This window comes from Cystoisospora suis (genome assembly GCF_002600585.1).
Source record: "Cystoisospora suis strain Wien I chromosome Unknown contig_3140, whole genome shotgun sequence".
Lineage (NCBI taxonomy): Eukaryota > Apicomplexa > Conoidasida > Eucoccidiorida > Sarcocystidae > Cystoisospora > Cystoisospora suis.
Window position 1 is genome coordinate 47,786 of NW_027155935.1, and position 14,699 is coordinate 62,484.

General features: G+C 48.2%; 1 protein-coding gene across 1 annotated transcript in view; it reads right to left on the minus strand.

Annotated features, from left to right (window-relative positions):
- CSUI_006276 (ion channel protein) overlaps positions 1–14,699 on the minus strand; it is a 20,563-nt gene that overhangs the window by 2,048 nt on the left and 3,816 nt on the right. The window contains exons 3-7 of the mRNA XM_068066440.1: positions 3,360–14,691; positions 2,758–3,006; positions 1,813–2,058; positions 738–881; positions 1–372 (exon numbers count right to left, since the gene is read on the minus strand). The exon at positions 1–372 is cut by the window's left edge and continues 2,048 nt beyond it. Of these exons, the coding sequence (XP_067921588.1) occupies positions 298–372; positions 738–881; positions 1,813–2,058; positions 2,758–3,006; positions 3,360–14,691 (12,046 nt within the window). The 3' untranslated portion in view covers positions 1–297. The remainder of the gene's footprint in view (positions 373–737; positions 882–1,812; positions 2,059–2,757; positions 3,007–3,359; positions 14,692–14,699) is intronic.

Below are 14,699 nucleotides of genomic sequence, written 5' to 3' on the forward strand. Positions count from 1 at the left end.
TCTCGCGACGATTCAGCGGATACAACCCGAAAGCATGGATCAGCAAGATAAAGCTGTACATACACCTGATTGTGTCTTCACTTGCGTTTTTGTCTTCTTCTTCTTCTGTCAGAAGTAGGACAGTCAAGAGTTCTTTACTTTTCTCCCTCAGATGTCGTTTTCATTCTCTGCTCGGCTAGAAAAGAGTCAGGAGAGACTCGAAGGGAGAGCCATAAAGATGGAGAAGTCCTCCTCTATCTTGTTTCCTCTTGAGTCCTCTCGATCTCCTCCTCCTACTCTTCTACTCTCTCGAGAAGGTCAATGAGCCCCATAGCCCGAGAATTCTCGAGGACGTCGTAAGTCTTCTGTACTGGAAGGCCGCAGTATATACACCTGGAAGAACCCCACATATAACAAAACAACTCACACGAGATAGATAGATAGATATGTACGCGTCGCTGCACCGGAGAGACCATGTATCCCCTCATCTCGTCTGCATTTTCCACGCTTCTAGAAAACAGTCACTCACGCTTAAACAAGATATCAATATCTGTGTATGCCTACATATATATATATATATATATATATATCTGTAAGTGACAGAGATAGAGATATTTCCATCCGTACAGACACGTTGACAGATGCAGGTAGTCGATAGACAGACGAAAATCTACCTATACCAGTCAGGAGAAGGCGTGGTAGGTAGGTACATAGGTAAGAGTTGAACCGATTTCGGATGATATCTATAAGTGACGTACCTTATCATATGCGTTCAGTCGTAGGTCCTGGGAAGGGCAACAGAGGACAAGCTTCTTTGGTCGTCGTCTCCCTGCGTGATCAATCGTTACTCGATACTGTCGATAGATAGCAATGGCTACCTTCTTCTCGAGCTTTATCAAGTGCTGAAGAGAAAGAGAGTTAGAGAAGCGAAAGAGTGAGTGAGAAAGAGATACACACACAGGCAGGCAGATATCTCTGGTATTGATGACAGCTCTGCGGATGTCCATCGTCTTTACAAATTCACTGTATAAGCCTTTATAGAGACTCCCTCGCCACTCACACCTTTAAAAGAGAGACCTGCTGATATGTATATGACTAAGAGATACAGACACATAGATAGGGAGAAAGAAGCTGAGTGGTGGAGAGATACATACGTATGGGATATTGGTATACGGCAGGGGCAGCTATGGGATGAACGTTGATCGGGGCTTGACTCTTCTAGTTTCCTTTACGCGTTCATTCTACATCTCTTCTCTCTGTAAGTGGATCTTCTGCATGTGCGAGAAGTAATATGGCGTCACTACACCTCACAGGCACATTGGTAGGAAGACGGAGAAAAGTTGGCTTCAGAAGAAAAGAGGGAGATAAAGCGGATGTGTCCGTTTGTCCATCCAAGGAACACGAAGATCTAAACGAGAAGAAAGATTACATAAATCGAGTCAAGAGGAAGAAGCCTCGTTCACTGGACCCTCAGTCACCTCTCTTCTCCACCTTGGAGACAGAGACGAGAAGCGAAAGAGAGACAGTAACATAGAGCACCCACCCCGCCTGAGGATCGATACCTCTCTTCTTCAATACACCGGACAAGAGGCATGCAGACAGGTAGGAGGACATCAACGATATAACGAAGCAAGCATAGTCATGTAGAATCACGAGTGAGATAGATAGGAAAAGAACACATGTCTAGCTGATAGATGATATCAGTCAAGAAGAGAGAGAGAATAACGAGAAAAGTAACCAACATGAAAGATCCCCGAAGGCGAAGGGGAGAAGAGAAGAGTAATATGGAAGATATGAAGAAGACGAAGGAGATTACACTTGGTTTCACAATACCTCGAAGAGTCGTTTGAATGGCATGCCAATAAACATAGGAGGGATACGTTCTAAGGCAAGCGGAGAAGAAGAAGAGGAAGAAGAAGAAGAGCTACTCGAAGGAGAAGAAGATGACGCAGATGAAGAAAGGTTTGAGTAAGGTGGCATAACACCTGCTGCTGTACATTGAGACCCCGGAGAATCGCCTGCGTAACATGCCAATCTTCTACGTGATCTCTTCTCTGCTTCTAGGCATCCTTTCCGATCCTAAGAAAAAAGCAAGAGAACAAGACTCCGAAACGGACTTGCCCTCTACACTTTGCGTTGAAGAAGCAAAGAGAGATAGCGAGCGACGCAAGAGGAAGGACAGACCATCCATCGACAGAGAACGCAAGATGTAGGGTCAGTTCCAATGCCCACGGCAGTGCGCTTGCTATTTAAGAATCTACGCCTGTGGGTGGTGGCTCTTGTCTGTCTTCTTCTGGAATTCACCATATGAGGTTATACAGACACAGAGAGGTCTGCATCTATATACAAGCGGTGTGTAGTGTCCGTACTAAAGAAAGATGCATGCGTACCTGACCTCCCTCCCTCTCTCTGACTTCCATATACGGAAAGAAAGTCTCTAAGAAGATTTCATCGTGCGTCTTTCTTCGCCCCATCCACCTATATACATAGACTCTCTGAGTAGCAGTAGTAATAGCCGTAGTTGTTGTCATGCCCTAAGATGCATAGCATGTATGTATGTGTCTCTATATGGAGAGAGAGACAGTCCCCTCCGTCTCCCTCTTCGTCCCTCCCTCTGTCTCGGTTGTCATCGTCATCGTTGTCATGCCTTATGCTATCTGCCATCTATGTATACATCTATATACATAAAGAGAGAGACGTCCCCTTCTCCCCCTTCGTTACTCCCTCTGTCTCCCTTGCCGTCTTCCTTCATTCCTTCTTCTTTAGTCTCTTTCTTACCTCAACAAGATAATCGATAACAGAGGCGTCAACAGCATACTTGGAGACAGGCAGGGAATGAGCCATGAGGCCATAGAACATATCCTCCACGCACGCATGACCAGACGCAAAGAGAAGACTTCCTAGGTAAGCTGCTGGGACATCTTTCTTCTCCCAATCAGACCATAAGCGACGCTCGGGGCCTACACGTTCACCTACAAGAGCTTGGTTGACGATCATGGTGTAGTCGCAGTACTCTAGGAAAGAAGCCTGGAGAAGGAGAAAGCGCATGCGAAGACAATGGAGATACAAGGAAACACACAACAAGAAGAAAGAGAAACTTCGCCAAAAGCATGAGTATGCTTATCGTATAAGCACAAACCTCTAAGAAGAAAGTCGCAAGCAGAGAAAGAAGAGTGTAAAGTGAGCAAGGAAAAAGCAGGAGGAAAGAATGATGAAAAAGAGGAAATGAAACGTGTATTAAAGACTCAGCATGTGTATTTTTCTCCATGAGGGACTTGGAGGAGAAGAAAGAAAGGAGTGATACATAGAGAGGAAGAACGAAAGAAGGAAAGAAAAGAGAAAAGCTATTCTCTCTGCGTGTTTCTGATCTGTGTTCTTACATCCTTGAGATCTATGAAGATACCAGGTTCCTTAGGTGCTTTTTCTTCCATGAGAGCTTCAAGATCAACCGGAGGTCCTTCACCTAGAGATTTCCAGACATCTCCTCCTCCTCCTCCTGCGTCGCTTCCTTTCATTCCCCGTCCATCATTCATAACACGCTGCGGCGTTGCTGACGTAGAAGAAGCAGGTAGAACTGAGGAGGAAGAAGAAAGATGTGAAGTCGGATTCTGAGAAGTGGGGGGTCCACCTACCACACCTGCTGTTCCTAGGGCTACGTCACCACAACGAGATGGCTGCTGAAACTTCTCTGTGTCGGGTCCTCCTGGAGTTGCGAAATGAAGTGTATCTACACCTTGTCGAAGATGATGATCGGCGACTTGGATTTGAGAGCCACCCCTACTAATGGTTGGACTAACAGAAGACACGCTTGTACCACTCCCTCCTACTGCGACGCCTGTCCCTCTTATAGGATGGGATGCTGGGACTTGTTGAGGAAGTGCTGCGCTCGGACTCGTCATAGGAGTGGCACCAAGAGGAACTGCCCCCGAAGTTGAAGAGAGATAAAGACCTCCTCCTCCTATATGACCCCGGCTTAACGTCCCACTTCCGTCATCACCTATACCAGCAGATGAAGGTTGTATCGGTGCCTGAGTAGTTGGAGTTGTATGGCCTCCTCTGGAAGAAGCACTAGAAGTCTGCAGTTGTCCTCCTACTCCCGCGCCATTCCTCGCAGAAGCAGAATCGGATTCAACTGTATGACCACCTGCCGACAGGCCTCCTGGATGAGAATGTTCACTCGGGTAGATAGAGGGATAGGGTGACACAGTTTGAGGGGGAGCGATGCCTCCATGAGATGATCCAACCATAGATGGAGGGGTAGAAGAAGAAGGATCAACGGATGGAGGTGGATATAGGACAGGCCCGGCAGAGGCTGAGATATGACGATTTCCTGCTCCTCCTCCTGCTGCTGTCGCTACTGATGATACCTGTGAGCTGAGAGCGTATTCCCCAGGGAAAAGAGAATAAGATACATTTGAAGCAGGTGAGAAGTTGGGTATAGACGGCTCAGGGAGTGGTGGAGCGTCAAGAGTATTAGGAGGAGGAGACGAAGTTGCATGCACAGTGGACGTCTGTGGAGATGGTGGGACTGCCGATGGTAAGACGGGAAGACGAATACCCAGACTTGATGCCGTCGCAGGATCAATAGAAGGACGAGTTGATGCCGAGACCATGCCTCCTGTGGGTCCCCCTCCTCCTGCTACTATGGAAGAAGAAGATGGAGGGAGACTACGTACATTTGGGCCTCCCTGTCTACCAAGAGAGATCCCTGAAGATGATGAAGATCCCCCCGCCCCTTGGCCTTGTCCCTGTCTCTGTTGCTGTTGCTGTTCTTCAACTAACTGCTGCAGTTCATACTCGACAGCAGACTGAGGAGCTTTGCTTGGATTGTGAAGAGATGAAGAAGATGAGGATGAGGCCGCAGGAGGAGCAGGAGGCGAGACAGGAGAGATACTTTGACTCCGGGAAGGGACAGCATTTGTATGAGGACCATGACGGCTGTCCCTGCTATCATCTCTTCCTGTCGTGTCTTCAGCATGGAAAGGAGAGAAGATGACAGGAGATCGGCTCGTTACACCAGGAGGAGGGGGTGGAGAGGTCTCCGGTGGGACAGTTAGCTGAGGAGGAGGACTGCGATGAGGCAGTTCAGAGCGAGGAGAAGAAGAAGAAGGAAGAGCTGCATGAGAAATGTCTCTGACAAAATGAACTGGGCTTCTCTCACCGAGTTCGACTTCTTTCATCGAGGGAGGTATTAGACTAGAAATCGAAGATGGAGATCGACGAACAGAGGAGGATACTGAAGATAACGAACGAGGGGTTCTATGACGATGAGAAGAACAGAGAGATTCTGTATCATTCTCTCTATCAGCAGGACAGCGACCAAGATAGGGTGCAACACGAGTGTAATTCTCTTTCTTCCTCATGCTAGCTGGTAGATCTTCCTGTGGATTCTGTATATGGTAAGATGGGGAATGAGCTGTTCTTATCTCAGCCGTATCGTAAGAGCGGCTCGCCCCCTGCGGGAACTGTTGTGCCTCGGGGCCGGCAGAGGAAGGAATGGGAGAATAAGAGAAAGGTGGTCGAGTTCTACGTTTAAGAGGTGAAGACAAAGATTTCGAGAATCTTGATAAAGACGGAGAAGAAACACATGACAAAGGGGAAGGAGGAGGAGAAGATGAAGAAGACGAAACATCACAACGGTTAGAGTGTGAAGTCGGAGTATGATGAGATGGAGAACACTGACGACGATGAAGACGCCGTCGACATGACGTTGGCCTTAAGGAGGTCGAGGAACTGATTTGGTTCATACAACTTGACACACAACCCCCTTCAAGATCTTCAGGTTGTCGTGGAGAGATATCAAGTACCACGTCAGCTCTCCTTGATTCTATATCACTCGTATCGATCTCACTCGATTCAGATTCTCTCCATTTTCTCCCTGTTCTTCCTTCTCTTCCACAAGACAATCGTCTTCTTCTATTCTTCCCAGTTGAGAGAAGATCCTTGTCTTCCTTCCCTACTCTTTGAGAATCGACACGAGCCTTTTCATAACTACACCTATCATCACATCCTTTTCTTCTTCTTGTTACACCTCCTTCCCTTGTATCTCTTTCACTCCCCTTTCTCCAAACATCTCTCGTGACACCTGATCCTTCAGGAGTCCTCTGTGCTTGTACTGCATCACCTCCTCTCATCAGCTCCCATCCGCTCATTCCATGTCCTGCTTCTCTCCTTTTCTCGTGGTATTTCTCCCTCTCCCCCTCTTTTTCTTCCTTTCCTTGGGGTGCAGATGACCTTAAACGAGACTGAGACTGCAACTCGAGAGTCCCTGATCTGTCCCCCTCCCAGTCGAAACTCAAGCGCCTGTCTTCGTCCCCCCTTTCCCCTGGAAACCTCTCCAGCTTCACATTCTCTTCGAAAACTGCCCCATGCTCTACAGTTGGCTGGAGGAGTTGTCCCCCTGATGGACTCGGCTGCTGTCCACCCCCTCCTGTTTTGACTTGAAGTGTGTCCGGAGTCTGTCTTGTCTCTCCTCCTCCTCCCATCGAAGCATTACTTATAGTAACCCCTTGTCGGTTTTGATTCGCAAGAACGCTCTCAGGAGCCGCGTGCTTTCCACCCTTGTCTTGTTGTTGTAGTAGGTGCGATTGACTCGATCTCTCTCCTGTGAAATTCCCTCGACTTCCATCGTCAGCATTAGCTACACCTACCACTCCTCGCTCTCCTCCTCCTCCTGGAGGTGTCCTCCCTGCTAGGACAGGGGAACCCCCATGACTAGTCTGGCTATCTGCCACTATGCGTATAGATGATGATGAAGCACCACGAGGAAGAGACATCTCTATCTCACCTCCCCCTGCTGTCCCCCCTCCTACGACTCCTTTCACACCTCCTTCTCCTCGAAGGCCTCCGGTACTGCTACCGCTACTATCTCCTATCATGGACCCCACCCCCCCAGCCTTCTGCTGGCTACTAGGCCCTCCTCCTCTGTCTCCTCCTGGATCAGGTAGATGGAGGAATCTTGAAGCTATTAATGAACTCGATCTCGATATCGTTGGAGGAGGTTGTTGCGTGGCTCTCTCATCTCCGTCGACTTTATTCTTGATCGAGGCTGGTAAAGCAGCCTGTTGAGAAGACAAAGGGAGAACAAGACTGAGGTGAGTACTACCACCTAAACTATGAGTGGAGTCATTCGGGTGAATAGTAGAGTTCTCGTTAGGATCACTAGGATCACGGCGATAGAGTAAGGAACCACCCCCGATCTTCATAGTGCTGGGATTGGACACACCCCCAGCACCACTCCCACCCCCGCCTCCTCCTCCTCCTCGACTAACGTGATCAACATCATGGTGATGATAAGAAGAAGAGGAAGAACTCTCACGTTGATAGTTGCCAGACGAAGGAGGAGGCGGAGGTGAAGAAGAAGAAGAAGGAGGAGGTGGTGGTGGTAGATCAGATGGATAAAACGAAGAAGGAGGTTGAGAACGAGGTGGTTCATACAATGATGGATTCGTTCTTAAGTTTGGAGGTGGGCATGCCCTAAACAGAGCTTGAATCGTCTTCCGTACCAAGAGCGCTTGTGTATCGAGTCTCTCGGCACTTAGGTCACCTTTCCATGTCACATGAAGAGTGCTAAAGACCGCACAATTCTTCGCTTGTAATGCTCCTGCTCTTAAGAGGTCTGTAGTACTTAGAGCACTCCCACGGACATAGGCACAATACATCGAATAAGCGGCGAAATCTGTCGGCCCGACGGTAGCAGGACAATGAGGAGATAAGATCATCACATTGTAACGACCGTTAGCTAGTAACGTCTGGAGAAAGATACGTAACCCACGCGGCCACCCGCATACAAGAATCAGAGGTAAAGGCGAGGACTGGTTACCACCAGGAGCAAAAGAACTTCCTCCTGCTCCTCCTCCGCCTGGTAAAGGGAAAGAAGAGGAGGGAGCGAAGATAGATCGCCGAGCATCTGAAACCGACTGAGCTTGCATGATCCCTCCTAACGCAGGTCGACGCATTCCCTGGAGATCACACATATATGAAAGAGCTGGAGATGAAGAACCACCCCAGCTAAACAAAGGAAAAGGATTTGGACAAGAATCTGGAGACGTGAGAGATGTTGAAGAAGACGACCAAGCAGGATTTGGCCCGACAGCCCCTCCTGCTGATGGGGGAAGAGGAGACGGGAGAGCACATGAAGAGGCTGCTGGACTTAGAAGAGATGGCAAACCACCTGCTGTTCCTCCCCGATGATGAGTTGAAGGATAATTGTTTGTGGAATGACTATAATAAACATCTGATGGTATCCCCTCTCCACCTCCTCCTATTCCTCTATTATTCGTGGTCGGTGGAACACAGTATTGTCTATAGTGAGTCGGACATAAGGGTGGTGGAGGTCCTTGGGGGTTCTCAGGAAAGAACTGGGAAAGGTTCACGGACGGAAGAGGCAGATTTGAAGTCAATCCAGGAGACGACTGCAACAGACGATTACATACAACGCATGCATAGCCACTAGGGTTATTAGCATCGATTCCTCCTCCTCCGCCTCCAGATGCATTCATCATATAGGGATTTGAATGAGAAGGAGTAGGCAAAGGATACCCTAACGTATCTCTACCAGCCATCCTCCCGCCACCCCGTCCAGCATCCGTAAACCCTGCGTTTGGGAGAAGGAGACTCTGAGAAGAAAGATTCATAGTCGGGGGATAAAGACCAGCTCCGTTGCCCGCGGCAAATCCAAGTCGAGGAAAGGCACCTTCATGAGGAAGTCCTGATGTCGGCAACATACCAGGCTGCTTAGTACCCCCTCCTGCTGTTCCTCCTCCTCCTCCTGCTCCCCCAACATGATCTCTTCCTTCTATTCCATCTCCTCTTCTTGATGACGAAGAAGATGAAGACGAAGAAGATGGAGGGACATCTTTAGAATAGTGACCTGCCCACGCTGGATGTGTGGAAGAGAGAAGAGAAGGAGATGAAGAGAAGACCTCTTTGGGTTTACCACCTGGTCTGAGTTCTAGCAAGTTTTCTTGCTGCCCGTGGTTCCTCTCATCTATCTTTCCTATTCCTCTTCTTCCCTGTGTACCACCTGTTGGAATAGAAGCACTTTCACCTGTACCACGACGATCCCCCCTCGCACTCGTACTCCTACTGCTACTCCTAGTTCGACTGGAGTATTTTGTAAAGAAGCGCGTTGTGTGTTTATTCGCCGAGATTCGAGAAGGTTCACGTACATCGTGGTCTTGATGACGTTTCATGAAGACAGAAGCAGGAGGTGTACGTGGCGCTGTAGGGGGAGAAGAAGGAAAGGACGACGTGAAGATGGAGGCTTTAGGTAGATTAACAGGAAGTTCCTGAAGATTACTTAGCTTCACGACAATTTCAAGAGACGGAGCTAGAACAATCCCAGCAAATGGCCATGTGGTATACCCATAGTAGAGTTCTTCGCCAATGATATAACGAAAGGGATTGATCCATATCTCTTTAGTAATCGCAATCACTCCTATAAGAAAGACTTCATAATGAGCATAGAGTAATCGAGTTAACAGCTTATAATGTGTGCCTAACATACACTCAGGAAACTCCATACGATAGATGTTGTAGACCGCCCCATCCGCATAATGCTGGAAATCTGTACGAAGAGAAGATGAAGAAGGGAAAGATGAACGACAATAGTAATAGTAAGGATGATTCGATCCATCCCTGCCATAATCGCCCCTTCCCGCTTCTCCTGCTCTTCCTTTCGTCATCATCGCACCAGGAGGAGGTGGAGAAGTTTCATGATGACGTCGACGACGAGCAGCAGGAGAACTCGGACTACCACCACTATCATAGTAGAGGGGGGACATATCTCCTTTCCCTCCTCCTGCGCCTCCTCGACGTGCACTCCCACGGCCATGAGTCTCTCGGAGATTGTAACTCGATCGATGATAAGGAGGTGAACCCCCTTGATAATAAGATCGAGAGCGTACACCTAAGAGACCACCAGGCCCCCCACTCCCATGAGGATAGCCACCCCCCATGACGTAACTTCCTGTTGACTCTCGACTCTCATTTCCCCCGTTGCCTCCGCTACCTCTCCAGAAAGTAAAGAGATTTGCAATGAGAGAAACAAACCCTGGGCAATCAGCACAACTCTTGCCTAGGAGTTTCATCTTCACTTCATTGATACATAAAGTGCAATAGGCTCCCATCTCTTTCACTAAAGCTTTCCGATGGTCATGGATGAGTTGCACATTGATAGGACGTAATGGCCAACAGACTGTACGTACACCCATGAAACGCAATAGCGTCATTTGATCTTCTTCTTGTTCTCTTGTTTCCACGCCTTCGATCCAGCCCGGATCCTGATTCCCACTCCCTCCTAACATGCCTATACCACTCCCACCCCCTGTATTATATCCGCTAGAACTCGCACCCCCTAGCCCTCCTCCACCTCCACTGCCTCCCTTTATCACATTTTGATATGGACGTGTATTACTAAAGACAAAGACAGCTCGAGCTCCTGAACAGTAGGCTTGTATGTTGGAAGGGAGAGGTTCACCACGCACCCCACCTCGTATACATACAGGGATCGATGAGAAGTAGGTTGTTTCATACACGGACACAGGTAGAGGTGTCAAGACTAAGATGGATTGAACAGAACCAGGAAACGCTTCAGCGATTTCACGACAAATCACAGCTAGCTGTGAAGGTTGAATAGGGCCAACAAGACAGAGGTAATCATCTCCAGGTGTTGGGGGGGAACCGAGTATAGTCCGTGGAGCTCTTAAGGCTTCCATTAAGCGTTGAACTTCACCAGGTAAGAATGCAAAGGTTGAAATGATAGTTACAATAGCTAATGTACGACCAGCAGCAGATCGAGGAACGAAATCGCCATACCCAACGGTCATGACAGTTACGATAGCATAGAAACAAAAGTCATAGACATTTGTATAGTTGATATGCGGTTCAGGGGCTTCAAGGACAAACATGCCTCCAGCGAACGTTAAAACAATCATGAGCCATGAAACAGCTATGGAGACAATTCTCAGCTTGATAATACTTAGACGAGGGAAACACCGTGATAGCACATGCTCCGTCTTCACAAGACGTAAGAATCTCAACCACCCAAAGAGAAGTAGCCAAGGAAACTGATCGTGACTCCCCCCCTTCACATGTCTTCTGATCATGGCCATGGGATCATGATGATAACTATCACCAGATGACGGAAAAGCTGAAGAAGAAGAAGCGAAAGGGGACTCTCCTGCTCCTTCTTGTGCGCCTGCAAGGGAAGAAAACAATCCCATGAGACCCCCTCCTCCTGTTCCTTTATCATGCGACGAGTCATGATCATAGCTAGAAGGCTGATGATACATGGCTCCTCCTCCACCTAGGTAGGACGAAGGGGAGACTGTAGAGGTGTATGCGGAGAAAGCATGGGTAGTATTATAACTCTCCCCCCCCGAGGGAGAAGGAGAGAGAGAGAGAGAATTGAAGAAGGAAGATCCGTCGCTTTCATTTCCGGTGGACCCCGGCAAAAAAGAAAATAGTGGAGAGGGGGAAGAAGACATAAGAACCTGATTGTAACGATCTACAGGACTTATGGAAGATGACGACATCATTGGATGAGCAAGGCTGTCATCCCCTCCTATATGCTTGAGCTGGTTATCCCCATGATTTCCTTCAACGCCATAAGATGGGAGACCCCCTCCTCCTGATCCACCTCCTTCATGTTGCTGCTGTTGATCTTGTACGAAGAAGTTCACAATGAAGGATGTCATGGGCATCGTGAGGAGATCTATGAGCGAATAGGGACTTAAGACAAATCGAAGTTTATGAGTAGATGTGAAGAGACCCGCACAGTAATCGAAGGTGACCATCCATAGAAAGGTACTCTCGACCAGATAGTACACTTGTGGGACATCATGAAAGGCCCAAGCAAAGAGATCTTTGTTTGACGGTTCTCTCTCCATACGTGTAGATGCCCAAACCCATACACCACACCATGCCATGGTACGGAGAAGGACAGCTAGGAGGAAAGCCGCACTGGCTAATGCTGGCATAATGATCGAACCTCCTATTCCATTGATGCAAAAACGATAGAGAAAGATACATAAATCTCTCTTTCTCTGAAGATAGATTTGGAAACGCTGGCAAAAGGATAAAGACGAAACATATAACTTTCTTCTCCGATCACGTTCTTCACGTGTCTCGTTCTTGAAGGTGGCTGTCCCATCTAAGTCATCCTCTTCATCATCTTCATCTTCATCTTCTCCATAGTAGTAACCTCCTTCATCTCTATCCATAAAGAAACTACCTCTCCCTCCTACTCCAACTCCCCCACCCACCCCAAAGGGATGATATGGATGATGGTGACGCTCATGATCTAGTAAAGCGGGAGCTGCCGCATCTTCTTCATCGAGCATTAGAAGGCGTAAACGATAAGACCAATCAGAATGCTGTCTCCTTGTAAAGTAACCTTTTCTCTTTCGAAACAAAAGGCCTCCTTCACTTGTCACACCGACAGCCGAATAACCTCTCTTATATGGATAGATACCTTGATACGCCGCAAGATCATCGTCATCATCGATACCATATCGATTGTCCACCCCTCCTCCTGTAAAAGTAAACCCTCCTCCCCCTTGTGCCCATCTCCCTAGTTTACCTCCTCCTGCTCTACGACTCTTCTCATCGTAAGAAGAATAGGCCGAGAAGAATCTCCCATTACTACCGTCTCTTTCTCCTGCCCCTAGCCATGAAGACAAGGTAGTACTGCCCCCTCGCTGCTCTACACCAGAGCCTCCTCCTCCTCCCCCTACAGCACGGCTGTAACTACTACTACGCGGCATTTGACGTCTTCTTAGCTGATTCCTTCTTGTTGACGATGAAGGCTGACTCGGCGATTCAGCCCTGGCATCGTCCAAGCCTTTCCTTTGACCGACTTCTTCACTATCATCATGTATCTTCCCCTTCATCTCCTTCTGCTGTTGTTGACCAACAAAGCCATTCTTATCAGCGGTTTCTTTAGAAGGGGATGAAGAAGAGCCAGGATGAGAAGGACGTTGTTGATCACCACCAGGAAAACCTAGAGGAGGACGAGAAGAATTGAAGCCAAAGTCTTCTGCTGAATGGGGTGGAGGAGACATAATCGATGGAGGACAAGGTTGCTGTCGTGTTTTCTCGTGGTCCTTAGCAGATTGTCCTATAGAAGGAGAATTTCGAAGAATGCTACTACCACGTCTTCTTAAATCGATACAACTCCAGAAACCTCGGGGTTCTCCTCTTTCTTCTGACTCTAATCCCTTGTCATCATTCTCTCCTCCTTCTTGATCTTTTCCGACTTCTTCAGTCCCTGCTGCCTTCGTTTTCTTTTTTTTTTTCTCTCCTCGTAGAGGCGACCATCTCTTCGAATCAGTAGACCCATGATGAAAGAAGCGCTTTGAGAGAGAACGATGACGTCGACGGCTATGACCTCCATTATCATCCCCATCTCCTTCTCCTCTAGATATCCCTCCCCCTTTAGGTCCTCCTCCCGTCGGTGACTTCAGATGATTTCGATTGTAAAATGACGTGTAACGGCCACAGTGATCGTTACTATACCCTTTGCCAGTACTACCACTCCCAGTACTACTATCTCCACCTCCCCCTCCTGCTGCTCTCCTTCCTAGACCTATATGGTGTCCCATCGACCCTCGACCTGCTGACGATGGACCTCCTAAGCCTGTGCCTGCCCCTCCTCCTCCGCCTGAGAAATGATGTGAGAGATATTTAGGATGATAATGATGACCTCGTGTGGTTGTACTATGCGAGCGATTTCGATAGGCTATCCATAGATTACTTAGATCATCACTGGCAAAACGCCTTAACATCATCCCCCCTGGTCCTGTATCAAAGTCTTGAGGTTCAAGACTTCTTCGCCCACCTCTTCCTCTCCAAGGGTCGTTCCCAGGATACTCACCACCGACAAGAAAAGGCTGAGAGGATGAGTAGTCGGGGTGATGGCTGTTTGGAGGGAGATACAGATCATGAGGACGTCTCTGATAATTATATTGGTCGTTTGTGTGTGAGAGAGGATGACACTGACGCTGTTGATCGTGATACGATGAACTCATATAAGGATCTCCTACGAGATCTAGATTCCCAGCATGATGACCCCCCCCTCCATAATAAGGATGATGTCTATATCGTTCATCGGTAGTTACAGCCTGCTGATGAGTTGGATGATAGAAACCAGGAGATGGCTCGAGGTCCTCTCCTCTTCTTGTTCTAGTCACCATGGTACTCGCCTGCTGTGCAGTAGGGGAAGAGGGATGTAAGGCAGTGGTCAACAAGGGAGAGGTGAGCGCGTTATTCTTATACATCATCTCTGGAGAGGCCTTTTCATTTGTCCCATCAACGAGGTGTGGTGAAGAGATCCCGGGGTTGTTGACATCCTTACTGACGCTCTTATAACCGTTCATCTCTCCTTTCGCCTTGGGTGTATGTGGATGACGTTCCTCTTGTCCTTCTCTCTCTCTCGCCTCCTTCTTCGTCTGTTTCTTCGTTTTCTTGGTGTCTCCGTCCCCTGTGTTATCAAGAGAGAGAGAGAANNCTCCGTCCCCTGTGTTATCAAGAGAGAGATGATCTTGAGAATTCTGTAGGTGAATCAAAGAGGGTGGTGGGGATGAGCATGCCGAGGAAGACGGTGGGAAACTTCTTGATCTTCCTTTTCGAGTCCTCCGATTCTCATCATCTCTATGATAGACCGGTCTTTCTTCATCTTCTTGTTCCTGAGCTGATTTCTTCTTATTTTTCCTCGTCTT